At 43.3% G+C, this 25,669-nt stretch overlaps 1 protein-coding gene across 7 annotated transcripts in view; it reads left to right on the top strand.

Annotated features, from left to right (window-relative positions):
- TTC7B (tetratricopeptide repeat domain 7B) overlaps positions 1 to 25,669 on the top strand; it is a 250,710-nt gene that overhangs the window by 153,982 nt on the left and 71,059 nt on the right. For all 7 annotated transcript variants that reach the window (XM_038545550.1, XM_038545552.1, XM_038545551.1 and 4 more), the window contains 2 exons: positions 5,388 to 5,460; positions 8,200 to 8,360. In XM_038545550.1, the coding sequence (XP_038401478.1) occupies positions 5,388 to 5,460; positions 8,200 to 8,360 (234 nt within the window). The remainder of the gene's footprint in view (positions 1 to 5,387; positions 5,461 to 8,199; positions 8,361 to 25,669) is intronic.

Raw genomic sequence — 25,669 nt, 5'->3', positions numbered from 1 at the left:
CTTAGTAATTTACCTGAAAAATTCGTGAGGCCCTCTCAATACCTAATAACCCTCGTTCGATTTCTTTCCTTAAAACTGGGGTTGCCTGCAGATGTGTCACAGTACACGTGTCCCTGTGTTTTCATGAAATCATGATCCCTTGGCTTCAGTTACTGAGGGACTCTTGTCTGGTTTCTTTTGGTTGCCTAGCAGGCTTGCTGACAACTTCTTCGCTTTGCCAGCCCCGAACTGGTTAATGGCACAAAGTACCAGTTGACATCTGCAAACAGACCTCCTATCCCTGTGCTAAGCTTTTGTTAACGTTCTTCAGCATGGAGTGTGGAAAGCATTTCCATTTCAAATGATTTGGAGTTTTACGTCCTCCAGCCCTGGTTTATAAAACCCACACATGGATGCCTATGAAAACGGTCATCACATCTGCTTCACTTTCCTTAAATCAGCACATCTTACCAGCTCTCTAAAAACAGCCGTGGTGGTGGTCTGTCTTGAGCTGCCAGAATTTGTAACTTCATGTTATATAACAGCCATTCCATTGGCCTGAAATTCCTTTTTGTTCCTTTTTTACTTAGGTTTCAATTCAAAGAGATTTTTAGAAATACTAGTTCATTTGAGAATAAAGAGTCATAAAACCCTGCTAACCTACGTATCGGGGAAAGCTAACCTAAATTAGGTTTGTGTGAAATAAGTAATATTTTTCGTAGGAGTCAAGTTATTTTGTTTCAAGTGCATTCATTACCTGAAACTATTCTAGTGCATCGTAGACTTTAAAAAGAAAAATCTATAAGGGAATGATTTGAAATAGATAAAAATGATTTACATTACTTCTTAAATGTAAATGGGTATTTAAAAACCACTTGGCTGAGAAGTACTTATTTGCTGTGTATTGTAAATCTTCTCCCCACAATTCTACTATGAAGTCTACTATTATTTGACAATTTTTCGTTTAAAGAGAAAACTGCGTTAACTCCAAAGGGATGAGGTTGGGGCTCCTGGCTGGCTTGGTCTGGAGCATGCACCTCTTGATCTCAGAGCCCCAAGTTGGGCATGGAGCCTACTTTAAAAAAAGAAAGGGATGGGTTTATAGTTAGAACATGTGAAAATTGCCTCTTAATTATGACCAGAGTCGGAATGCAGAAAGATTTGCTCTCTAGTGGATTCACAAAGGTGATTTTTGAAGACATCTCAGGTGCATGACTGCATTTTAATGCTGAGACCCTCAGCACTCAGCTCAAGCAGCTGAACCAGCAGCTCCTTTGCCTGGTACAGAAGTGTCATGAGGAAAAACAGTGTCGTCTACAGAGCTTCCTGAAGATGCACAACTCATCTGAGTGGCTACCTCTGTGGGCTCTCACATCCTCCAGAGAAAGCAAGCCTGAAAAGAGTTGAGAGCATGCTTCAGCAACTTGACCTAACCATGTGCAAAAATCTGGGCTCCTCCAAAGGAAGGGGTGACATGATATCATTCATGTTTGTCACACAAAGTGGCACAGGGTGTACAGTCTCGCTCCTTTTTTCTCCCCCTCCTAGCTTGATTTGAAGTTAATGTGGTATGTTTTGTGTACATGGAGTGGCCAACCATCCCAGTTTGTCAGGAACTGGGCAGTTCTCCAGAATGTGAGACTTTCCATATTAAAACCAGGAAAATCCTGGGAAAACTGGGACAAGTTGGTCATCTTATGGGTGTAACTAAAGGGAGGTTCCTGAGTAATAACTTTCATCAGGTTTTTTTTCTCTTAATAACACACTGATCCCATGTCCACTGTAATCAGGACTAAAGAGACCTCAAGAACTGGCCAAACAAGGCAGCAGGATGAAATGGTAGGGAGACCAGGCCTGCAGATTTCACTTCTGGTTTGAACTCTTTTGCTGGATATTCTTAGGATTCTTAATAGTAAATGCTTTATAAACTGGATTTGCTGGATTCTTAGGATTCTTAATAGTAGATGCTTTATAAACTGTAGTTATTATTGTTACAAGGTATGTGTCTTATGGGCCAAGTTCAAGTTAGTCAGTCTTCTCTGTATTCTTGGGTCAACTCTAGAGGATGTTGGAACCAGAGTCTAGGAGAGCACTGGAGTGATCTCAGTGCATTCTGAGTTTTAGCTGGGTGGCCTGAGTGGCCCATCCGTGCTTTCCAATAACAGCCTAACACACCTCTCTCAGGGCCTGCTCCCACTGCACGGTAATGGTCACTTTGGGTCTCCCCCTCTGTGGGGCTGGGGGAGCTCCTGAAGGAAAGACACTTGTATAATTTTTTCACTTCTAGCCTTCCCAAGTGGCTAGAACAGGTCCTGGCTTCACAGGAAGTATTGCATAATGTGGATGATTAGATGGATGGGTGGGTGAATGGGTGACTAGGGTGGATGGATGGATGAGTGGATGGATGGATGACTAGGGTGGATGGATGGATGACTAAGGTGGATGGATGGATGAATGGTAGATGGACAGATAGGTGGTTGGGTGGATGGATGAGTGGTTGGATGGATGGATGGATGGATGGATGGATGGATGGATGGATGGATGAGTGGATGGGTGGGTGACTAGGGTAGGTAGATGGATGATGGATGAGTGGACAGATGCACAGCTGGATAGAGGGACAGATGGATGGATGAATGACTTGGGTAGATGGATGAATGGATGAGTAGGTGGGTGGTTAGATGGGCAACATCAGGGAGACAGCAGTCTGATAATCCTTTCTTTCCTCATGGGAGAGAAATTGACTTAATGGAGATGGAGGTGCTTTGACAAGGGAAGTGCTTTGTGAGCATCCCTGTGTTGACATTTTTAGGTCTCTGGGTTTCTCTTAACAGCCTCACCAGGTGCTCACTGTAGGAGATTGGAGTTATGAGGCTGCTTCAAATCCATGTACAGAGGGGCACCTGGGTGACTCAGTTAAGCATCCGACTCTTGATCCCAGCTGAAGTCTTGATCTCAGGGTCATGAGTTCAAGTTCTGCATGGGGCTCCATACCAAGTGAGGAACCTACGTTAAAAAAAAAAAATCCGTAAGCAGAGTCTAGCAGGCTTGCAATTTTTAAGATCACTAACGTCCTTCATCTCGCCTGCATTGCTTGCTGATTTCTGCTGAGCAGGTTTTCTGTGGGCATGGCTGTGCCATGGGAAGCCCAGCTGCTAAAGCTCTTCTGCATGACTGAAGCAGGTTTTCTGGAGTCTACAACATGATCTCCTCACTGCATTTTCTCTGGCTTTCTTGGGCATTATCTTTATCTCTTTGTTTCTCTCATAGGCTAAAGTGGTCAGTTTAATTCATTAGTGGAATTATTGAAGTAAAATTTTTCAAATGTGTATGTTTAGGTTGTGTCTCCTTAGAAACCTGACAGTTGGATATCCATTATTGGTCAGGTTGGCAGTTCTTCAGTGTTTGTCCTGATACACCCCAGAAATGCTGAGATTTCTATCACTTTCCGTTCAGATTTCCTTTCACAGTGCTGTGGCTAGCAGTTAATCATTATTTGATGAGGCCAGGGTGGGGCCTTTGGTCAGGACTACCTCCACCCATTCCCTGAACTCAACAGGACATTGCCAGCATCTCCCTTGGTTGGTGTTGGGCAGAGGCAGCCATGATTTGATTTAACTTCATTTGTGGCAAATCTAAATGGGGCTGAGAAAATTAAAGCCCTGAGGAATTTTTTTTTTTTTGAGGGTTGTAGAAACATGACTTTATCAATTGTGAAAGAAGATAAGATAAAGAATGCTAAATAATTCAAAGTCTCTTCATAATTAATTTTGTATTCATTTCCCCTGAGTAATTGGGAAAGAGAGAAACCATGATGACATTCTGATCTCACTTTTTTATGAACACTGAAGGAAAAAAAATTCTTTGATGTACAAATTCATGGAAAACCAATACCTGTAAAATAATAAAAACTGGAGTCCACTGAGTAGGCCTTCAATAGAAATAAGACATTTCAAAGGGCAACACAGGTAACTGGTTTCCGCCTCTTAAACTAAGGTTGTGTCCTGAGGCAAGGTCACTAATGAAGCCTCCCCAGGAATGGGAGTTGAGGTGCTTTGCTGTTGAGATTAATAAAAGGACTGACCTCACCCCACCCCCACCACCACGTTCTTCCCCAGTCCCATACTGGACCTACCATATTTGCCTAAACAATGCCCTAATTGTTAGACTTAGTATTTTCTGGATGCCAAATACCTGGAAGGCTTTTGAGCCTTTTTCTCCACAGCAGACAGTTTCAGCAAAAGGCCTTATTACCACAGAAAGCCACCCTTGGCATGTTTGATGCAGTTGAATCCATAATGGTTTGGCTTCCTTTTTTATCTCAAATTTGTTTTCTGCTGGTAAAAGATCCTCCTTTAATCACAGAGTGTTGACAGAAGAGCACAAAGGGTTGTTTACCATCTGCCCCCCTCCCCATTTGTAATTATTCTGCCCCATGGTACCTTTTTTTTTTTTTTAAGATTTTATTTATTTATTCATGAGAGACCCAGAGAGAGGCAGAGACACAGGCAGAGGGAGAAGCAGGCTCCAGGATCACGCCTTGAGCCCCCCAAGTGTCTCTCCCATGGTGCCTTTAAAGTAAGTTAAAGTTTTTCTCTTCCTCCCAGAATCTTAAATGCAGAATTGTGTTCCCTATGTAGTCACATTTTGAGTTAGGCTTGGTGAAATGCAAGTGATTTCCACATAAATGCAAGAATGACTATGTTTGCCATCAAGTAGGAGGCCAGGGCGGCCTCCTCCCATCCACTGTCCAAGGCAAGTTAGTAAAACCAAGCCTAGCATCTGGCTGCAGAGTCCTACGTGCCACAGCTACACAGACTACATTAGTAAATTGCATGGAACTTAGTAGAAGCTTCAAAAGACTGAACGAGAATCCTTCTTTTCTTCCCATGGTTCATCAAAAACCAAAACCTCATTTTACAAGCAAAGCCAGGTCTTTGATTTTCATATGGTTTCTCTGAAATCCAGAAATTTGGATGAAGTAGCGTTAAGGCCAAGCCAAAACTTAACCAAAGCAGCTATCGCCCTGCCAAGTACACTCGTAACCTCACTGTGTCCCAGCATGACACGTGGGCCTCTCCCGCTCAGCCCAAGGGAGGCGTCTGCCAGAGGTGGGCGCCCGATCCCAGGGGCTGTGGGTTCCTCACCTCCAGGCTCCGCCTCGAAGCCAGGCATCAAGGGCTGCCATTTCAGGTGCTAGACAAAGCACAGACATGTGCTTCTGTGTCATACCAGTCCATGTCATGAGGGGGGAATGCGTGACATTTGTTTGTGGACAAAAGAGTTTAAATGAAACATCACATAGTTAAATATGTAGCCTTGACGTCAAACTGCAAATGTGAATGACTGTTGGCTAGGAAGGGGAGAATGGCCTGTCCTGCATACTAATGGCCACATCTGTACTCTTTCAGGGCCCACAGCCTGTCACCTACAGATCACCAAGCAGCTTTCTACCTGGCTCTGCAGCTTGCCATCTCCAGACAGGTCAGTATCTCTCGTGTTTCCTAAACTTGGTGGGTGTCCCATCTTGACGCGGCTCCTCCATCGCCTCCGTGAGAGGCAGTAGCTGGTCTTCTTTCATTCTCCTGAGATGGACCTGGAGCCGGGGCCTCTTCTGGGAGGGAGCGGACTCCTCACAGCACAGCCACTGGTGGTTTTGGTCAGTTTGAGCACCTGCTGCGAAGACACAGGTGTCCCAGGCTCTGCTTTGGGAGATGAAGTCCACAGACCTGGAAGATGCTGAGGGCATCGTGGGATGTAGCACACGGCACGTGCCCTGAACCCAGGAGTCACAGCCCAAGGGCCTGTGGCCCTTGGTGGCAGACCTAGTGCCGAGCTGCACCATGGGGCATTAGCCACTGGTTGTCGGAAGGTACCGGTAATGGGTGGTAGGTCCTGCAGGTGTGGGCAGGAGGTGTGGGAGACAGGCACTCACGGGGGCTCCCTCCCCCACATACAGGACTCTGCAGCATTCTCCTTGCTGGAGACGCAGCTCTGCTGGCCTTCGTCTTCCTCATGGCAGCTTCCAAAAACTGCCTTTGCCATTCTCAGACCCTCCCATCCCCTCCCAGCTGCTCTGAGGCTCTGGCTACAGGCCTGCCCGCCCAGCAGGTGCAAGACACTGGTGGTCACCCCAGCACATTCCTGAGTGCTGACTGGAGGGTGAAGCGGAGGGCAGGTCCCCGGACACGCCATCTCCGGGCAGGCCCGGGCCACAGGCGTGCCTCTGACTCCCTGCAGGCCTGGGAATGGCATGGCCGAGTGGCTTCCAGTGGTGACCTGGGGACCGAGGAAACCAAGACGCCCCCTCTGCACAGGCCCTGTCGCCTGGCTGGTGGGGCTCTCAGCTAGACCCACAGGAGCTGCTACTTCAACAGCTGTGCGCTGGTTCCCCCGCCACTGGGAGCTTCTTGCACCTTCTGCGTGAAGCCTCCATCCTGCGGTGGCCTACCCTTCCCCTTCCCCCTGCTCGGCTCTCCTGTTCAGGATCTGTCTTCTTCCCTAGACTTCCAGAAAGGCAGGGGCCCTCCTCCATCACCCTCATCTCTTGGTCCCGGCAGCTGGAACACGGCCTGGCATGTGTTAGGCAGCCAGTAATGCTCATTCAGCGAAGCTTTGAATCCCTTCAAGTCAGCTCTCCCTTAAGGACGTCTTATCCCACCCTGTATTTGTTTGTCCCTGATGGCTCTGGTCACCCCTGCAGATGGACACCATGAGTGTACCTGCCTTTCGAGCCTCCTTGTCACAGCAGGCTGGGTGCTCTTCACACCGTGGGCGTCACCCTGAGGAGAGGACACATGGGTGGGGCCTCGGGTGCAGCTGCCACTGCTGCAGGCCCATAGCGTAAGGACACCGGACCTCTGTGGAAGTGTGTCCGTGCTGGCCAGGGGCCCAGGGCCATAGCCCTCTTACCTTTAGAGCCCATGTCATCTGAGCAGGAGGAGGAGACAGGAGAGGAATCAAAAGATCTAGAGCCTCTCTTGTCTTGGTCACTCAATAGCTAGATGGCAATGCTCAAACCTTGTCACATGCCTGGACTCCTGGGCTTCCTCCCTGTAAATGGGGGGCCAGGCTGGATGAGCCCTCCCCTGGCTGTGACAGCCCTGATGCTAGGGGTCAGTGGCAGAGAGCCCCTGCAGCCAGCATTCATAACTTAAAGCCATCAAAAATAGGATCTCATAGAGGAAAACAAAGAGGTTTGGGAGGCTCTGGCTTCTTCCTAAGAGAGTGAGGTTACTGAGAACTGGAAAGAGGCAGGGGTGCTGAGAAGAGAGGTCCCATATGAGGACGGGAGTTGGGTGGGGAGAGGACAGGAAGGAGTCCCCGGGGCGGTTGTGTAAGAATGGTTCAGTCCTCGAGACTCTATTTCGAGATCCAGTGTCAGGTTCTAATTCTCCCTGGTTACTGTTAAACCTGCATGGAATCTCGGGTGTTCAAATATCCATTATGTATGCATTTTATCAACCCCAGTGCTTGGATGATTTTTGAAGAAAGTCTTGAACAACCCTTGCATTTTAAAGGTTAAGGTTGTATCTGGTCCTCTTTGAATTTGGATACATCTGCTTTGTATGTGGCATTGCAATTTGTTTCTTGGATGGAGTTATTTTGGGTTGTAGTTTGGAAAGGTGTGGGGTGTTTGTTTGTTTGTTTGCATATTTCCTTGATGTCTAATGGAGATGTCCAGGACAAAGGAACCTGGAAAGGCTCACAGGTGTCAGGTCGTCTGGAAAGCTCTGTTTAAGGCTTTGTAGTAACCTGTTAGGTACTTTAGTTTGGTAATACACTTTAAAAAAAATGAGACAAGTTCAGCTAAGTCACTTTAATTCCACTAACAACCTCTGGCAACTTGTATGTGCTTCCACCAAGAGGGAAATTATCTTGGGTATAATCAAGAGTACATCACTTTTGTGGGAAAGGGGAAATTGTGTTTTAGCGAAACACAAAGGAGTGGGTATTGGCAGTTTTACAGAGAAGCAGAGCCTCTTGCATCACTCCACAGGTCACACTGCCGCTTGAAGAGGACATCTGTCTGCGTGTTTGTGGTTGATATCCCGGGGCTGTCATGAAGATTAAAATCTAAATGTGGCACAGGGTGAAAGGACTTTCGATATTTACAGAGAATCAGACGTTGAGATGGTAGCTCCTCGTGTGTGTGCGTGCGCGCCTGCACCTGAGCATGTTTGCGCACCTGTTAAAATTCTTTTTGATTTTGTTTTAAACCAGATCCCAGAGGCTCTGGGGTACGTCCGCCAAGCTCTTCAACTTCAAGGTGATGATGCCAACTCCCTGCACCTCCTTGCCCTCTTACTTTCTGCACAAAAGCATTACCACGATGCTCTGAATATCATTGACATGGCCCTGAGTGAATATCCAGAGAATTTTATGTAAGTGCTCCTGGCCTTTTGTTTACTCTTCCCCTCCCTCCTTCATTCTATCTAAGTTCAGTCCTTTGTGGATATCCTGAGGATACATAGTCCAAAGTTCCCTTGTTCTTGTTTTTCCACGATCTTTGGAAACAGATGTAGCCTGTTAGGTTGCCCTTGTTAAGTTTAAAGATAACTTATGGGGTCTTTATCGGGTCTTTCCCAGTGTGGACCATTGGTGAACTAGCTGATTCTACATGGACGGTGGGTGAACATTTTTATCATAGTAGTTTTACATTTTCAAATGCACTTCAGGAAAAAATACACCTGAGGATCAAAGCGTGAGTTCTGGAAGTTATTGGTCAGGGGGAGACTACTGATTGTGGAAACGAGTTGTCATAAAGTCAATTTGAAAATGAATATTGAGTAAGTGCTCATGTGGATATACAGGGAGATGGCAAAGGTTAGACTGAACAAGCTCCAGTGACTGAAGCCTCCGGAACATGCTTCCTGGCTTGTTTGTCCTCGTTGACCAGAGGCTTTTCCGCTAGGTCCAGGTGGCCACCCTGTTGCAGGCAGCTTCCATCCGAGGTTCCTGACCTCATGGTGCCATGGTTTGTCCTCTGGGAAGTAGAATTCCTTAAATAAATCAGTTCACATCTGTGCCTAACCTAAGAACTGCCAGTAGAAACTGCCATGGGCACGATTGTCTGCATATCTCCCCAGCATTCCTCTAAATCCCTCAATCCAAGCATGTTGGGTAGGCTTTGTGGAGAAGGACATTGTCGTGTGGGTGCCTTGGTTCCCATTTTATCCTCAGTGGGGTCGCCTGGTAACCAGTACACAGTGGCCAGAAACAGTAAACACTCCGCTTGAGCTGGCAGGGTCAGTGGTGGGGCGGGGGCAACTGGGGGGGAGCCCGGGAGGACAGGAATGTAGGCTGGGGCAGCTCTCCTCACTGGGGCAAATCAGCGCTGCGGCAAATTGTAAGTGGATCAGCTTTGGCTTTATTTCTCTGCCTCATCACCTCACTGTTTTTAATCAGCGCGTTTCAGCAGTTCTCCTTGGAAAACTGGTTCACACATTTCCATGACAAACATTTCTTTGTCTTCAAGTGAAAAAGGCACTTCTCTTCTCCCCATCGAGAAAAAAATCTCATTATAATCCCGAAAACCTCTGACTAGAGATTTCTTTTGTAGGTTCGGTTATTTGTGCCGAGTGAATTAAAGAGCTTTGCTGCAGCGTTTCGCTTCTCGCAGGCCTCCAACTTGCTCTTTTGCACACCGAGTGTATTTCTGGGTGTTATCCAAGGCTGGTTAGCCCAGGGGATCTTAACGTGGTTAGAGCACTCTAAAGGGGCCTCGGTCCTTTACCCCCCACTAAAGGACAACCTGATGCAACTGAATTCCGTTTCCCTCATCGACATTTATAAAGCAGCGTTCCCTGCCTCCCACCCCTAACACCTTCAGTACATGTTAGACTCCCGCATGTGTCTCCTGTGTAGACAGCCTGCGGTGTCATCTGAGAGGAGGCTTATTAAACTAATAGCCACGCCACGCAGGGAGCAGTAAACAGTGGTGGCTAATATGGTAATACTTCCAAGTGACAGCAGCTGACAGTCTTTTCAAGTAGAATCAGTAAGGAACAGCAGTAGAGATATTTGAGGAATGTGAGCCTGTTATTTTAATGTTAAGCTGTAAGCTCAAAAAAGCAAAGCATATGGCAACAGGTCTGAGAGCAGCCGATGACTTGTTTGCTTTTTAAATATTTGTATTTCTTCCTATGTGATGGGAAACTTCTTCCCTAAGAATACTTTATTAAAAGTTGGGGCCAGATGTAGTTGGTTCTCGTGGTTTTGTTCCAAGCCCGGGTAAAACATTTCAACAACCCAAACAACATGATGCGGGCACCTGTCCCTGAATGCCAAGTAGTAGTATCTGTTTGTTTGTGACAAGCTTGCCTCCTGCACAACCACGGACTCTCGGAAGCCCGGGAGTGCCTCGTGTGTCTTGTGTCCCATCCGCCATACACAGACTGAGGGCGTGCTTGATGTTTCCTCGGCACCTGCCACATTGGAGGTGGAAGCCACAGCCACAGTTGGACTGAGGCCTGTTTAACCGTTGGACAGTTAAACTGTTGAACAGAGACTTGATTGAGCAAGCCTCTTAGCCTGATGCCAAGATCCTTTTGGTCCCTCTTAAACACCAACTTTTATCATTTCCCGGTGACAGTAAGGATCAGTAATACTTGAGAGGCCAGCTGCCCCTCCAGGACATTCAGCTGTCTGAGCTAGTGCATGTAGACATTTGTAATGGTAACCACTCACTAGTTGGTAGGAATTCGTATTATCCCTATGACTAGTTCTTCTCCAGTGTTCTCAAATATGGTATTTTAGAATCCTTTAAAATTGTTATTGGGGCACCTGAGTGGCTTGGTGGTTGAGCGTCTGCCTTCTGCTGGTACCGTGATCCTGAGATCCTGGAATTGAGTCCTACGTCAGGTTCCCCATAGGGAGCCTGCTTCTCCCTTTGCCTTTTTTTAAAATCTTAAAAAAATAAAAAATAAATAAAATTGTTATTAAATATTGAGTAAAAGCCAAAGGATCTTTATTACATATATTTAAAATAATAATACAACTAATACAGATGCTGACTTCTTAGTTTAAGAAAAAGATTAACATTGCCTATGAATTTCCTGTGTGCCCCTGTCTATCCTATCTCCTTACCTCTCTAACATCATAGGATGTTACCCATATCCTGAATTCTAGGTGGAGCATTCCCTTGTGTTTCTAGACCATATATGTTCGCCCTCCCAAATAATAATGTCTAATGTTGCATATTTAAACATTTTTAATGGAATTACACTGAATATATCCTTATATGTGTTTGCTTTCATTGCTTGACATGTTCCTGAAGTTCATCCTTATTGCATGCAGCAGCAGTTTATTCCTTTACACCAATACATTGTATTTTCATAGATATACCATGACATGGGGCACCTGGGTGGCTCAGTGATTGAGTGTCTCCCTTTGATTCAGGTCATGATCCCAGGGTCCTGGGATCAAGTCCCACATCAGGCTCCCCGGAGGGAGCCTGCTTTTCCCTCTGCCTGTATCTCTGCCTATGTCTCTGTGTTTCTCGTGAATAAATAAATAAAATCTTTTAAAAAAAGATATACCATGATGTATTTTTCCAGTCTGTTGTAAATGGATGTACAGGTGGTTTTCACTTTTCAGCTGTTACGAAAAAAGCTACTGTAGATACTCCTGCAGGTGTCCTGGTGCACATGTGCAGGTACTTCCCTGGGCATCACCTAGGAGGGAGACTGTTGGAGGATATGTGCATCTTCAGTTTTACCAGATCATTTAAAACCACTTTCCAAAGGGGTTGTGAGCCTATGTGGCTGCAGGCACCAACACCCTGTGTTTCAGACTTATTTTTGGCAGTGTGGTTGCTGGTTCATGGTGTCACATTGTGAGTTGAAGTGGCATGACGAGCTTGAACAGCTTTGTATTTGTTTATTGGCCATTTAGCTTTCCTGTTTTGTGAAGCACGGGGAAAAGTCTCTCCTCTTGCCTAATTGGGTTGACTTTTTTATGCCAATTCATAAAATTTCTTTAAATATTATGGTTACAAGTCCTTTTGTTGGTTACATGTGTTATAAAAAATCTTCTAATCCATGACTAGTTTCCTGATGAATAGAAGTTCTTATTTTCAAAGTAGTTGAATTTATCAATCATTTCCTTCATGGATTGTACTTTCTGCATCTAGTTTAAGAAACCTTACTTTCCCTTCTCTGGGGTCACAAAGATAGTCCCCTAAGTTATATTCTAAGAGTTTTCCTGTGTTACCTTTCACACTTAAATCTAAGGGTCCATCTGGAAATAACTGTCTTATGTATGTAGGGTGTGAAGGATTCAGTGTTGGTTTTCCCCATATGGATACCCAATTGTCCCAGCATCATGTACTGAAAAGCTCCTTTTTCCTGTTGCCCCACAGAGCTACATTTGTCTTAAATGCCCATATATGTGGGGAGGGGGGTGCCCATCAATGTATGATTGCCACTTTCTGCATTCTCACAACTTTATTATTTGTGAGGTAGGTCCATCCCTGTTTCTTGCTCTTCAGGAGTGTTATGGTGGGGTGCTGGGGTGGCTCAGTCAGTTAAGCATCTGCCATCAGCTCAGGTCATGATCTCCAGGTCCTGAGATAGAGCCCCGCGTTGGGCTCCCTGCTCAACCGGGAGTCTGCTTCTCTCTCTCTCTCTTCCTCTGCCCCTCCCCACTGCTTGTTCTCTCTCTCAAATAAATAAATAAAATCTTAAAAAAAAAAAAAAAAGAGTGTTGTCACTATTCTCAGGTCTTTGAGAACACAAATTTGATACAAATTTTTGAATCAGGTTTGTCAAATTCCACAAAAAAAAAAAAAAACTATTGGAATTACGTTTAATCTAATAGCTCAGCTTGGGGAGAATTACATATTTATGACAGTTTCCTAATCCATAGCCATTGTACCTAATTACTTAGGTCTTTGAAAAATACTTTTTAATGAAATTTTACAATTTTTCTTATATTTTGCCCATTTTTACTAGATTTATTCCTACTTACCTGAAAAAATGTATGTATGCAGATTTTTTTTCTTTTCTTTTCTTTTCTTTTTTAAAGATTTTATTTCCTTATTCATGAGAGACACAGAGAGAGAGGCAGAGACACAGGCAGAGGGCCTCCATGAAGCAGGCTCCATGCAGGGAGCCCAATGTGGCACTCTGGGATCACACCCTGAGCCACAGGCAGACGCTCAACCACTGAGCCACCCAGGCATCTGCAGAATTTTTTTTCTTTATCAAATTTATGATCTACTTGTTGCTGTTGTATAGGAAAGCAGCTGATTTTTGTATATTCTTTTTGACCCAACAACTCAACTCAACTCTTGTTAATTCTAACAATTTACATGTAGGTAACTTTGGAGTTTTTTTTTTTTTTAAGATTTTATTTATTTATTCATAGACACAGAGAGAGAGAGGCAGAGACACAGGGAGAGGGAGAAGCAGGCTCCATGCAGGGAGCCCGATGTGGGACTTGATCCTTGGTCTCCAGGATCACACCCCAGGCTGCAGGCGGAGCCAAACTGCTGCGGTACCAGGGCTGCCCCAACTTTGGAGTTTCTATACCAACAATGACTTCTATCTGAAATAATTAAAATTTAATTTATCTCTAATCCTTCAACTTTTTTAAAACTGGCCATACTGGGCTAGGTAGGACCTTCAATATACCTGAATAAAATTCTTTCAATGTTTAACCATTGAACATTAAGAATTGTATTTGTTACAAATTTGTTTATTGGTACTATTTAAGAGGTTAAGAGAATTTCCTTCTTTGTGGTTTGCTAAGAGTTCATCTTTTTAAATCATGAATTGATACTGAATTTTATCAAATGCTTTTTCTATATTTGTTGACATGACTATATGGTTCTACTCCTTTGATCTATGAATTTTATACTAATTGGTATTTTTAAATGTTAAATTAACCTTGCATTCTTAGAATAAACCCAACTTGATCGTGACCAATTAGCTTTTTTTAGTAGATTCAGTTTACTAATTTTTTTTAGAACATTTATATTTGTTCATGTGTGAAATAGCTTGTAATTTCCCTTCCTCATTGTATACTTGTCCAGTTTTGGCATCACGGTTGGGCCAGGCTCATAAAATGAGTCGGAGTAGTTCTTTTTTGGGTGTTTTAGAATCATTTGGGTAAGATTGGAATTATCTGTTTCTAGAATAAGAAGTTTCTGTAGAATTTGCCTGTAAAACCATCTGGGGCTGGTCTTTTTTCTATAGAAAGACTTCTGATGCTTTTACAAAAATGATTCCAGGATATTCAGGTTTTCTACTTCTTTTATTAAGCCAAGGATAACATAGAAGCTAAAATATATATGGCATATATTTTTCAGGATATGTCCATTTCATGTAAATGTTAAATTTTATTGGCATGGAGTTGTTCATGTTTTTTAATTATCTGTTAATTGTCATACAGCACCTGTGGTTGTCTTTTTCATTCGTAATATTTTTTAAAATATTTTATTTATTCATTCATGAGAGACAGAGAGACAGAGACAGAGACAGAGAGAGAGGCAGAGACACCGGAAGAGGGAGAAGCAGGCTCCATGCAGGAAGCCCAACATGAGACTCGATCTCAGGTCTCCAGGATCACGCCCTGGACTGAAGGCATCACTAAACCGCTGAGCCACCCAGGCTGCCCCGTAATAATTTTTAATGTGCCTTCTCTTTTATTTTGTTTAAAGTTTTGCCAGAAATTTGCCTGTTACATCGATCTTTTCAAAGAACCAGCTTTTTAATGGTCTCAACTATAAATTTTCTGTTCTTATTTCTAACATTTCCTTTCTTCTCTTTCCTCTGAGTTTGTTCTTTCTTATCTGAGTTTTCCTTCTTCGTCTCTCAAGTTAGGTGTTTAGTTCATTAATTTTTTGTCTTTCTGACATAAACATTTAAGACTAAAAATTTTCCGCCACGTGCTGCTTTAGTTGTAAACCACCATCTCAATATCTGCAATTGTTATTACTTCGTGCCAAATTATTTTAAATTTCCATTTTTCTTCTTTGACTCCTTAATTCTTTTAGAACTTTGTTTTCCATGAAGCAGGCTCCATGCAATTGTCAAATGTATGGACTTTTTCCACTTATCTTTTGTTAATGGGCTTTTAATAACTTCATTGAATTGTGCTCAGAGACTGTAATCTATATGAACTTAAAATGTGTTGAGACTTGTTTTATGGCCCAGCATGTGGTCACTTCTTATAAATACTCCACGTGTGCTTGAAAAGAATGTTTTCTGTATTTGGGGGTACATTTTTATATATTTTATTTGATGAAGTTATTAATTATGCTACTCAGATCTTTATTCTTACTGATGTTTTTTGTTTGCTTAGTTGATTAATTATTGAGCCGAGATATGTTGAAATCTACCACTGGGATTGTGGATTGTCCTATTTCACCACAGAGTCACAGCAATGTTTGCTTTATATAGTTTAAAGCTGTGCTATAAGGTGCATATAAATTTAGAATTGCTATGTCTTCCTGGTTGATTCAAACCTTTATCATTATGTAATAAGTTACATAATTCATTTTGCCTCAAAATCTAGTTTGTATGCTAACACACACATCCACAACACTTATCTACATTTGTGTGTCCATCTACAGATACACATATGCAGTGTGTGTGGGAGTGCATGAGTTTGAGCATTTATGGAATATCTTTCTTCATTCTCTTACCTTGAATTTTTTATGTTCTTATATTTTAGATTCACTCTTATACTCATTATATACAGCTGATTTTTTCTTTTTTAACACAGACTGACAGTCTTATCTGGAACATTTAGTTCATTTCCATTTATTGTAAATACTGGTACATTTGTGTTAATATCTCATACCTTTGTGCTGTTTGTCCTGCCCTCTCTTTCATAGGCTATCTTCTCTCTTCCTACCTTCTTTTATGTTAATTATGTTTTTATTACGTTTTTTTTTTTCTTACAGATTTGGAAAAAAAAACATTCTGTTTGGTTGTTTAGTGATTATCCTAGAAATTTTAGTGAGGGTCTGTTGCTGGCACACTTTCTCAGTTTGTGTCTGAAAATGTATTTGGCTTTACTCTCAAAAGAGATTTTCCAACTGGATTTATAATTCTAGGCTTACATTTTCTCACAGCACAAATGATCCTGCTCCTCTTCTAGTTGTTGAGAAGTGAACTGTTTCTTTAATTTTAGATCATTTTAATGTCATCTGTCTTTTCTCTCTGGCTACTTCCAATCGCCATTGTTGCCGGCGCTATACACCCTCCCCGCGAAACAGCTAAGAGTGGCTCCTGCTCGGATTCACTGGGCTTTCTTAGACTGTGGGTTGGAATTGTTTGTATTGCTTATCATTTCTAGAAAATTCTCAGCCATTGTTTCTTCAAATACTACTTCTCTTACAGATAGCATATGATTGGGTCTTGCTTTAAAAAAAAAAAAATAGGGATCCCTGGGTGGCGCAGCGGTTTAGCGCCTGCCTTTGGCCTGGGGCGCGATCTTGGAGACCCGGGATCGAATCCCACGTCAGGCTCCCGGTGCATGGAGCCTGCTTCTCCCTCTGCCTATGTCTCTGCCTCTCTCTCTCTCTCTCTCTCTCTCTCTCTGTGTGTGTGACTATCATAAATAAATAAAAATTAAAAAATAAATAAAAAAATAAAAAAAATAGGCTCTACACCCAGCGTGGAGTCCAACACCAGGCTTAAACTTAAGACCCTGAGATCAAGACCTGAGCTGAGATCAAGAGTTGGATACTTAACCAGCTGAGCCACCTAGGTCTTGCTTTTTTTTTTTTTTTAAGATTTTATTTATTTATTCATGAGAGACACACAGAGAGAGAGGCAGAGACACAGGCAGAGGGAGAAGCAGGCTCCATGCAGGGAGCCTGACGTGGGCCTCGATCCCCAAACTCCAGGATCATGCCCTGAGCCTAAGGCAGGGGCTAAACTGCTGAGCCACCCAGGGATCCCCCCAGATCTTGCTTTTTTATTTAGTCTGGTAATTCCTGCCTTTTGTCTTAAGTGTTTAATCTATTCACATTTAATGTAAGTAATGGTATGGTTGGATTTATATCTACAATTTCTATATGTGTCTTGTCTTATTTTGTTCCTCCTGAAATGACTTCTTTTTCTGTTGAAAAATTATTTTTTTAAACCCTTTAACTGGGACACCTGGGTGGCTCAGTGGTTGAGCATCTCCCTTCAGCTCAGGGCCTCATCTCAGGTCCGTGGATCAAGTCCCTCATCAGGCTTCCTCAGAAGAGCCTGCTTCTCCCTCTACCTATGTCTCTGCCTCTCTCTCTGTGTCCCACATGAATAAATAAATAAAATCTTTTAAAAAAATTAAACTTTTAACTATTAAATACCCAAAGGAATGAGAAATTATTTGCTGATTATTTATTAACATAATGTCTTTAATGCATTGCAAGTTTTCCCCAAAATAAAGTCTAACAAGGAACACATTTGTATATTGAAGAGTGTTTGTAAATTCAGGTAGATTGGCTATCTACTGTACTTGGTATAGGAGCCTTGGTATGTGTTCTTTTGAAATACAGCTTTGCAAAAATTTCCTAATTGATTAATACAGTAATTTTATTTAGTAGTTTTCCTCATTGGCCCAAAAAGGTAGAAGTAGGTGCCAGGTGATGTTTAGAACAATTGTCTCTCCTAAGGACAGTGTGGCAGTCTGCTACCCAGTGCTTTGATCAGACCTTCATAGAATTTGTGTTTCTGCCATGGTGATTCATTTTCAGATAAAATATTGGGATGAGAGCTGACAATTTGTTGTTTTTTGTCTTTGGAAAATATATCAGATAGTATCATACTTACAGTGACATCTGAGACCTGAAGTGTAACTAAAATGTTTTATTCTAATTCAGCAAGCCTTCTAGTGGCCGCTAAGGACAGCCACCGCTGGGTTTAGTCTCTTCCCCTAAGACAAATCATGGTGCAACTCTACTAATTACAGATTTTTAATTGATTTGAATTTTAATCTCTCTTATTTAAACCATCAGTATTACACGAAGCATAAAAAAAGTAATTTTTTGAACTTCTCAAGGATACAAATCCAAGTGGTATCAATAAGGTGTTTGGACAATTCTTTTAAATATGTTTTCCGGCCCATAACTTTGATACATGAGAACATAGTGAAACAAGTCCTGTGTCACCTGACCGGAAGACACTTCTGTGTACGATCTACTCTCATACATGCGAGAGCAGATCCTGTTACGTGATCACATTTCTTTTTATGCCAACAGGAACTAACTGTGGAAAGAAGTGAATATATATAACATTTATTCACTCATGTAGCAGTAATAGCCACTAGCATTTATATACTGCCTTCGGATAGGCAACTCTTTAGCAGCACTTAACACATTTTTTTTTAAGTGGGCTCTGTGATGGCCCCAGTTTGGGGCTTGAAATCACGACCCTGAGATTAAGACCTGAGCTGAGATCAAGAGTCAGATGCTTAACTGACTGAGCCACCCAGGTGCCTCAGCAATTAACGTTATTTTAAACTAATTTAATCATCATGAGAATCATCATGAGATAGATAACATTATTATCCCCATTTTACTGTTAAGGAAATCAAGCCACAGAAAGGTAAACTAGTTTGTCCAAAATTACCCACCTTGTCAGTGGCAGAATTATGATTTGAACCCGGGTAGTCTGGCCTCAACATCTGTGCTCTTAACCACTGTTTTTGAAGCACTGAGTTCCTACCACATTCTAGGTGCTATGCTAGGTATTGGGAATGCTGCCGTGAATGAGAGAAAGACAATTTATGCTTTCTTGGAGCTAGCAATCCACATGAACAGAATTTTTATGCTGTGTTCCCTGTCAATCTTATCAACAGACTGGAAAACATAGTTAGGACCATTCTTTATTTGAGGGGAGCATACATCTGGTTTAAAAACAATCCTTACTTGGCTAATAAGACTCTTTCTTACTCTTGTCTCACTTATTCAGTTTAGGTTGAAATATGATATTGAGTAATGTTTTGATGCACTGATTACTGAGAGGCTTGGTGCTATGAGCTACTTTTATGCCTGAGCTGAGTGATGGAGTAATGAACACGCCCATTAAATTTGCACTTGATAGAAAGTTGGGCCACAAAGAAAGGTTGTTCTCATTAATTCAGAGAAATGATCCATGGATACCTGAATGATGTCTGGGAGGGATGAGTGCAAGGTAATCAATCCAACCCAGGGCTGCCCCCATTCCAGATACAAGTTGGAAAGGAGGATCTTTGGGCAAAGAAGTGTGGGTAGTAGCAGCCTCAAAGACACCATGGATCAAAGTGCAGCAAGTTTAGTGGTGTAGTAGCTTATTTAAAATCAACTTTCCACAACAAAAAAGACAACCCCCCCCCAAAAAAAAAAATGGGCAAAGGAACTTCTCTCTAAAGCAGAATTAGATCTTGGAAACTAGCCCTTTATCTGATATGTCATTTGCAAATATCTTCTCCCATTCTGTAGGTTGTCTTTGAGTTTTGTTGACTGTATCCTTTGCTGTGCAAAAGCTTCTTATCTTGATGAAGTCCCAATAGTTCATTTTTGCTTTTGTTTCTTTTGCCTTCGTGGATGTATCTTGCAAGAAGTTACTGTGGCCGAGTTCAAAAAGGGTGTTGCCTGTATTCTCCTCTAGGATTTTGATGGAATCTTGTCTCACATTTAGATCTTTCATCCATTTTGAGTTTATCTTTGTGTATGGTGCAAGAGAGTGGTCTAGTTTCATTCTTCTGCATGTGGATGTCCAATTTTCCTAGCACCATTTATTGAAGAGACTGTCTTTCTTCCAGTGGATAGTCTTTCCTCCTTTATCGAATATTAGTTGACCATAAAGTTGAGGGCCCACTTCTGGATTCTCTATTCTGTTCCATTGATCTATGTGTCTGTTTTTGTGCCAGTACCACACTGTCTTGATGACCACAGCTTTGTAGTACAACCTGAAATCTGGCATTGTGATGCCCCCAGCTATGGTTTTCTTTTTTAAAATTCCCCTGGCTATTCGGGGTCTTTTCTGATTCCACACAAATCTTAAAATAATTTGTTCTAACTCTTTGAAGAAAGTCCATGGTATTTTGATAGGGATTGCATTAAACGTGTAAATTGCCCTGGGTAACATTGACATTTTCACAATATTAATTCTGCCAATCCATGAGCATGGAATATTTTTCCATCTCTTTGTGTCTTCCTCAATTTCTTTCAGAAGTGTCCCATAGTTTTTAGGGTATAGATCCTTTACCTCTTTGGTTAGGTTTATTCCTAAGTATCTTATGCTTTTAAGTGCAATTGTAAATGAGATTGACTCCTTAATTTCTCTTTCTTCAGTCTCATTGTTAGTGTATAGAAATGCCACTGACTTCTGGGCATTGATTTTGTATCCTGCCACGCTGCCAAATTGCTGTATGAGCTCTAGCAATCTTGGGGTGGAGGCTTTTGGGTTTTCTATGTAGAGTATCATGTCATCGGCGAAGAGGGAGAGTTTGACTTCTTCTTTGCCAATTTGAATGCCTTTAACGTCTTTTTGTTGTCTGATTGCTGAGGCTAGGACTTCCAGTACTATGTTGAATAGCAGTGGTGAGAGTGGACATCCCTGTCTTGTTCCTGATCTTAGGGGAAAGGCTCCCAGTGTTTCCCCATTGAGAATGATATTTGCTGTGGGCTTTTCATAGATGGCTTTTAAGATGCTGATAAATGTTCCCTCTATCCCTACACTGAAGAGTTTTGATCAGGAATGGATGCTGTATTTTGTCAAATGCTTTCTCTGCATCTAATGAGAGGATCATATGGTTCTTGGTTTTTTCTCTTGCTGATATGATGAATCACACTGATTGTTTTACGAGTGTTGAACCAGCCCCGTGTCCCGGGAATAAATCCTACTTGGTCATAGTGAGGGCTAGTTTCCAAGATCTATAAAGAACTTATTAAACTCAACACCAAAGAAACAAACAATCCAATCATGAAATGGGCAAAAGACATGAACAGAAATCTCACAGAGGAAGACATAGACATGGCCAACACGCACATGAGAAAATGCTCTGCATCACTTGCCATCAGGGAAATACAAATCAAAACCACAATGAGATACCATCTCACACCAGTGAGAATGGGGAAAATTAACAAGGCAGGAAACCACAAATGTTGGAGAGGATGCAGAGAAAAGGGAACCCTCTTACACTGTTGGTGGGAATGTGAACTGGTGCAGCCACTCTGGAAAACTGTGTGGAGGTTCCTCAAAGAGTTAAAAATAGACCTGCCCTATGACCCAGCAATTGCACTGTTGGGGATTTACCCCAAAGATACAGATGCAATGAAACGCCGGGACACCTGCACCCTGATGTTTATAGCAGCAATATCCACAATAGCCAAACTGTGGAAGGAGCCTCGGTATCCATCGAAAGATGAATGGATAAAGAAGCTGTGGTCTATGTATACAATGGAATATTCCTCAGCCATTAGAAATGACAAATATCCACCATTTGCTTCAGCGTGGATGGAACTGGAGGGTATTATGCTGAGTGAAGTAAGTCAATCGGAGAAGGACAAACATTGTATGTTCTCATTCATTTGGGGAATATAAATAATAGTGAAAGGGAATAGAAGGGGAGGGAGAAGAAATGGGTAGGAAATATCAGAAAGGGAGACAGAACATAAAGACTCCTAACTCTGGGAAATGAACTAGGGGTGGTGGAAGGGGAGGAGAGTGGGGGGTGGGGGTGCCTGTGTGACAGGCACTGAGAAGGGCACTTGACAGGATGAGCACTGGGTGTTATTCTGTATGTTGGCAAATTGAACACCAATAAAAAATAAATTTATTATTAAAAAAAAATCTCAATACACCAGTTTTTCCCATTTAAAAAATAAAAATAAAAAATAAAGCAGAATTAGACTTGTCTCCAAAGTGGATATTCAGTGGGCCAATAAGCACAAGAAAATATTCTTGGCATCACTAATCATTAGGGAAATGCAGATCAAACTCCCAGTGAGATACCACTTCATACCCATTAGGATGGCCACTATTGACACACACACACAAAACAGACACTCCCAAGTGTTAGTGAGGATGTGGAGAAACTGGAACCTTTGTGTTCTGCTGGTGGGGATGTAAAATGGTGCAGGCACTGTGGAAAATGGTATAGCGGTTCCTCAAAAAATTAAAAACAATTACCATATGATCCAGCAATCCCACATCTGGGTAAGTACTCAAGAGAATGGAGAGCAGGAACTCAAATAGATGTCGTACACTCACGTTCACAGCAGCGTTGTGCACAATAGCCAATATGGTAGAAGCAACCCAAGTGCCCATTGATGAATGAATAGATAAACAAAATGGGATATATGTGTTCCATGGACTATTATTCAGCCTGAAACAGGACGGAAGTTCTGACACAAGCTACCACATAGATGAACCTAGAGGACATTATGCTCAGTGAGATAGGCCAGTCACAAAAAGACAAATACCGTGTGCTCACTCTTATATGAGGTTCCTAGAGCAGCCCAAATCCCAGAGACAGAAAGTAGAATAGGGGTTGCCAGGTGCTGGGGAAAAGGGACAATGAGGAGTCATCATTTAATGGGTATGAAGTTTCAGTTTTGCAAGAGGAAAAACATTCTGGAGTTGAATGGTGTTAGTCATCATACAACAGTGTGAATGGACTTAGTGCCACTGAACTGTATACGTTAAAATGGTGAATTTTATGTTTTGTTTATTTTACCGTAATTAAAAAAAAAATAGCTTTCCAACCTCTCCATTTTGACATGTGTATGGTAGGAGTGTTTCCAGCATTCTTGGGAGGTTGAGATGAGATGGCCGAGGGCCCTTCTGCTCTTGGATGCTCTGCCTCCGGGTCACGAAGCCACCACTCTGCTGGGAGCAGGGTCCCCCTCTGCCGGCGCATGTATGTAATATTTCTGTGAGGTTCAGGGTCCGTGATGTTGCCTTCAGTAAATGTAGATGCTTGTTAAGAGAGACAGAATACTGAAAAGGCAATGAAAAATGGCTTAGAAACTGAAAATTGGGTTTATGAGGCAAGGGTAGAAGACCCAGAAAAGATGAAATGGAAGAGAAATGTATTTGAAGCCCAAGTTGTTTATAAGAAGACCCTCCCTTCTCCAGGACTAGGGATGGCTTTGTCCTCAGATTGGGAGTTGTGTTGGCCCTACCTCTGCTCCCCAACCCACGTGACCAGTACCAGGCATGCATGCAGCTGTTTGTCACCCAGTCTAAAGTCCTCATGGGAGTACGCTGCTTCCTTTCCAGAGAGTTCCCCATTTCAGAGTATGCTGGAGAGAAAGCAGGACATGCATTCTCTCATTAGCCAGGGGAGAGAGCCTCACGGGAGGCCTGGTGGCTGAGAGAGGCCAGGCTAGGGCGGCCACACCAGAGCCATCTTTCCCCAATGGTGGCATGCAGAAGGTTTATTTTGGCACTTTTCATTACAAGGTTTCAAGCTCTTCTAAGTATCTCATTCAACAATTCAAAGTATGGAATACCATCTTGAGACTTCATGCAAGGTATTTGCTGAAACCTCTGGGTCCCCAGCACCTAGTCCAGTGGTTGACATGCTACAAACATTAATACACATTTGCGCAACAAATGGTTGAAACCAGTGACCAGGCTGAGTAGTCTGGGAGCCATCGTTCATAGCGTGTGTCTACCTGTGTTTCTCCTGTTGTCCACTGTGGTTGTCATCTACCAATTTTGCTATATAAAATAATGATTCTGCTTGCTGCATGTGGGTCCTGTAATCACCTGCTAGTTACCCAAGCCAGCTATGCAAAACACATCCAGCAGCCCAAATACAGCAGAAGGCCAGTGCGTCCATGATGGTCTTGTTGCATTTTAAGGTCATGAATGTTTTGCTATTGACTATTTGTTTAAAAACAAGAACACGTAAGAAGAAAGATAAAGAAGACACTCTTCCACATTTATTCCCTGACAATTCTTGTGGGAATCCTGAACCAGATACAGATGATCTGATTCACTGTCCTTTGAACACCTCCCTAGTTAAAGGCTAGAGAGCCCAAGGCTGAGGAGAGCTACATCCTCGCCTTCGTGCAGCTCACAGTGCCACATGCAGAATTACTCTAGCGCATTCTGAGTACCTCAGAGGAAACAAAGATTGCCACCGTGGCCCCTGTCATAGGCACCACTGGACAACAGGGCTCCCCAGGAGAGCCCCAGCCCCCAGGGACAGGGGTCCTGCTTTTGGTCTGCAGCCCACCACTGAAACAAAGCCAAGAAAAACCAAACCAAACCCTTCGTGGTGCACTCAAGGAGAACACATGGGACGTAAAGTCAAAGAATGTGGGAAATGTAAAACAGGCCAGGATCCACAGCAGCAGGCTCTAGGTTCCATTTGGCATCCAATCCCAGAGGGATGCACTGTCCACCTCTGTCCCAAAGAGCTGGCTCAGCTTCCCAGCATCCTGACAGGTTTTTCCTTCTTTCCGGCTCCCATCTGGACCTTGAGTGGAGGGTGCCATTTTTATCCTACAGAACCTCCTGGATTCCTTTGTCTTTGTCACGTCTAGCCTGGGCTCTTTGCCTTCTAGGTCCAGATGATTGGAGGATTCCCATTCTCTTGGCACCTGCCATCATCCACTAAAACAGACCTGAATGTCTCCTTCCCTCACTTGAGTAGCTCCCATCCTCAGACTAGAGAACATGGGCGCTATGTCAGAAATAAAGACAGGGCAATGTTGCAGAGAGGTGGCCTTTGGGGAGTGGCAGGTTAGTGGAATTGCTTCTGGTTCACTCCTGCCCTCATTTTGGAAATGACCAATGGCTTGGTGGTTCAGAGAGAAGAGGTTCTTCTTTTCACAGCCAGTTGGTTTAATGGGAAAACTTACTTCACATATTTCCTGTTCACACATTTACTGACTAGTTGGCGACTATGCCAAAGGCACTTGTTCACCAGCTTAGCACAGCAGAGAAGGCAGGTGCCTACCGTCACCCAGTGAGACAGCACTCGAGAGGTAGTCCTGACGGTACATGTCCATTCTCTGTTACTTTGTGGACAGCACGACATGAAAGGGCTCCCTTCCCCCAAATACCAAACTCAACCGCGGTAGGAGGGAGGTCTTTGAGCCCGGGCAGTGTGATTCCAGGGGTGCCTTTAGTTCACTGTGTCCGTGTCATTTCCAGTTTGGGTTCTGGTTTCCGGTCACTAGTCCGAGTTGAGCTTAGGAGCCGAAGTGGGAGCAAAAAATGAGCCAAACTGGGGTTTCTTGAGGTGATGTATTTTAGCTAAATATGTCAGTTGTTTGTTTGTTCTAAAAATACCGCTAGAAGGATGGGGGAGTATTCCAGATTGTTGACACTTTGACTGAAACGAGAAGCGAAATGTAACCGATAGGGGCTCTAACAGGAGTTCCTGCCTGTCATGAAGAGGAGGCCGGATTAGGATACGGAGACGCACAGGCGCAGCGGATTCCTCACAGGCCACTGGGTCGCGGCCCCCGCCCCGTTGGGGATGAGGGGCTGCTAAGTTCTGGAGAGCGAGGCTCTGCTCCTGACACCTGAGTTTGTCAAACCAGTTGTGGCGTCGATTCCCCCAGGGGCCAGCAGACCTGGGGGCCTGGGCTGGGCTAACAGCTGGGGCGATGGGTGGCCCATGGGGGAGAGGCCCAAGGGCCTCCCCGACAGGCCGGTGCACGAGGCGACGTCTTCCCGAGCAACTCAGGACCGTGAAAGCGGTTGGGTTGTGAGAACTTCCTCCGTGGCTCAAAGGTCCCGACAGAAGT

This window comes from Canis lupus, chromosome 8, assembly GCF_011100685.1.
Source record: "Canis lupus familiaris isolate Mischka breed German Shepherd chromosome 8, alternate assembly UU_Cfam_GSD_1.0, whole genome shotgun sequence".
In the NCBI taxonomy this organism is placed as follows: domain Eukaryota; kingdom Metazoa; phylum Chordata; class Mammalia; order Carnivora; family Canidae; genus Canis; species Canis lupus.
Note: the sequence above shows the minus strand (reverse complement) of the source record. Positions and strands in the feature narration are given on the sequence as shown.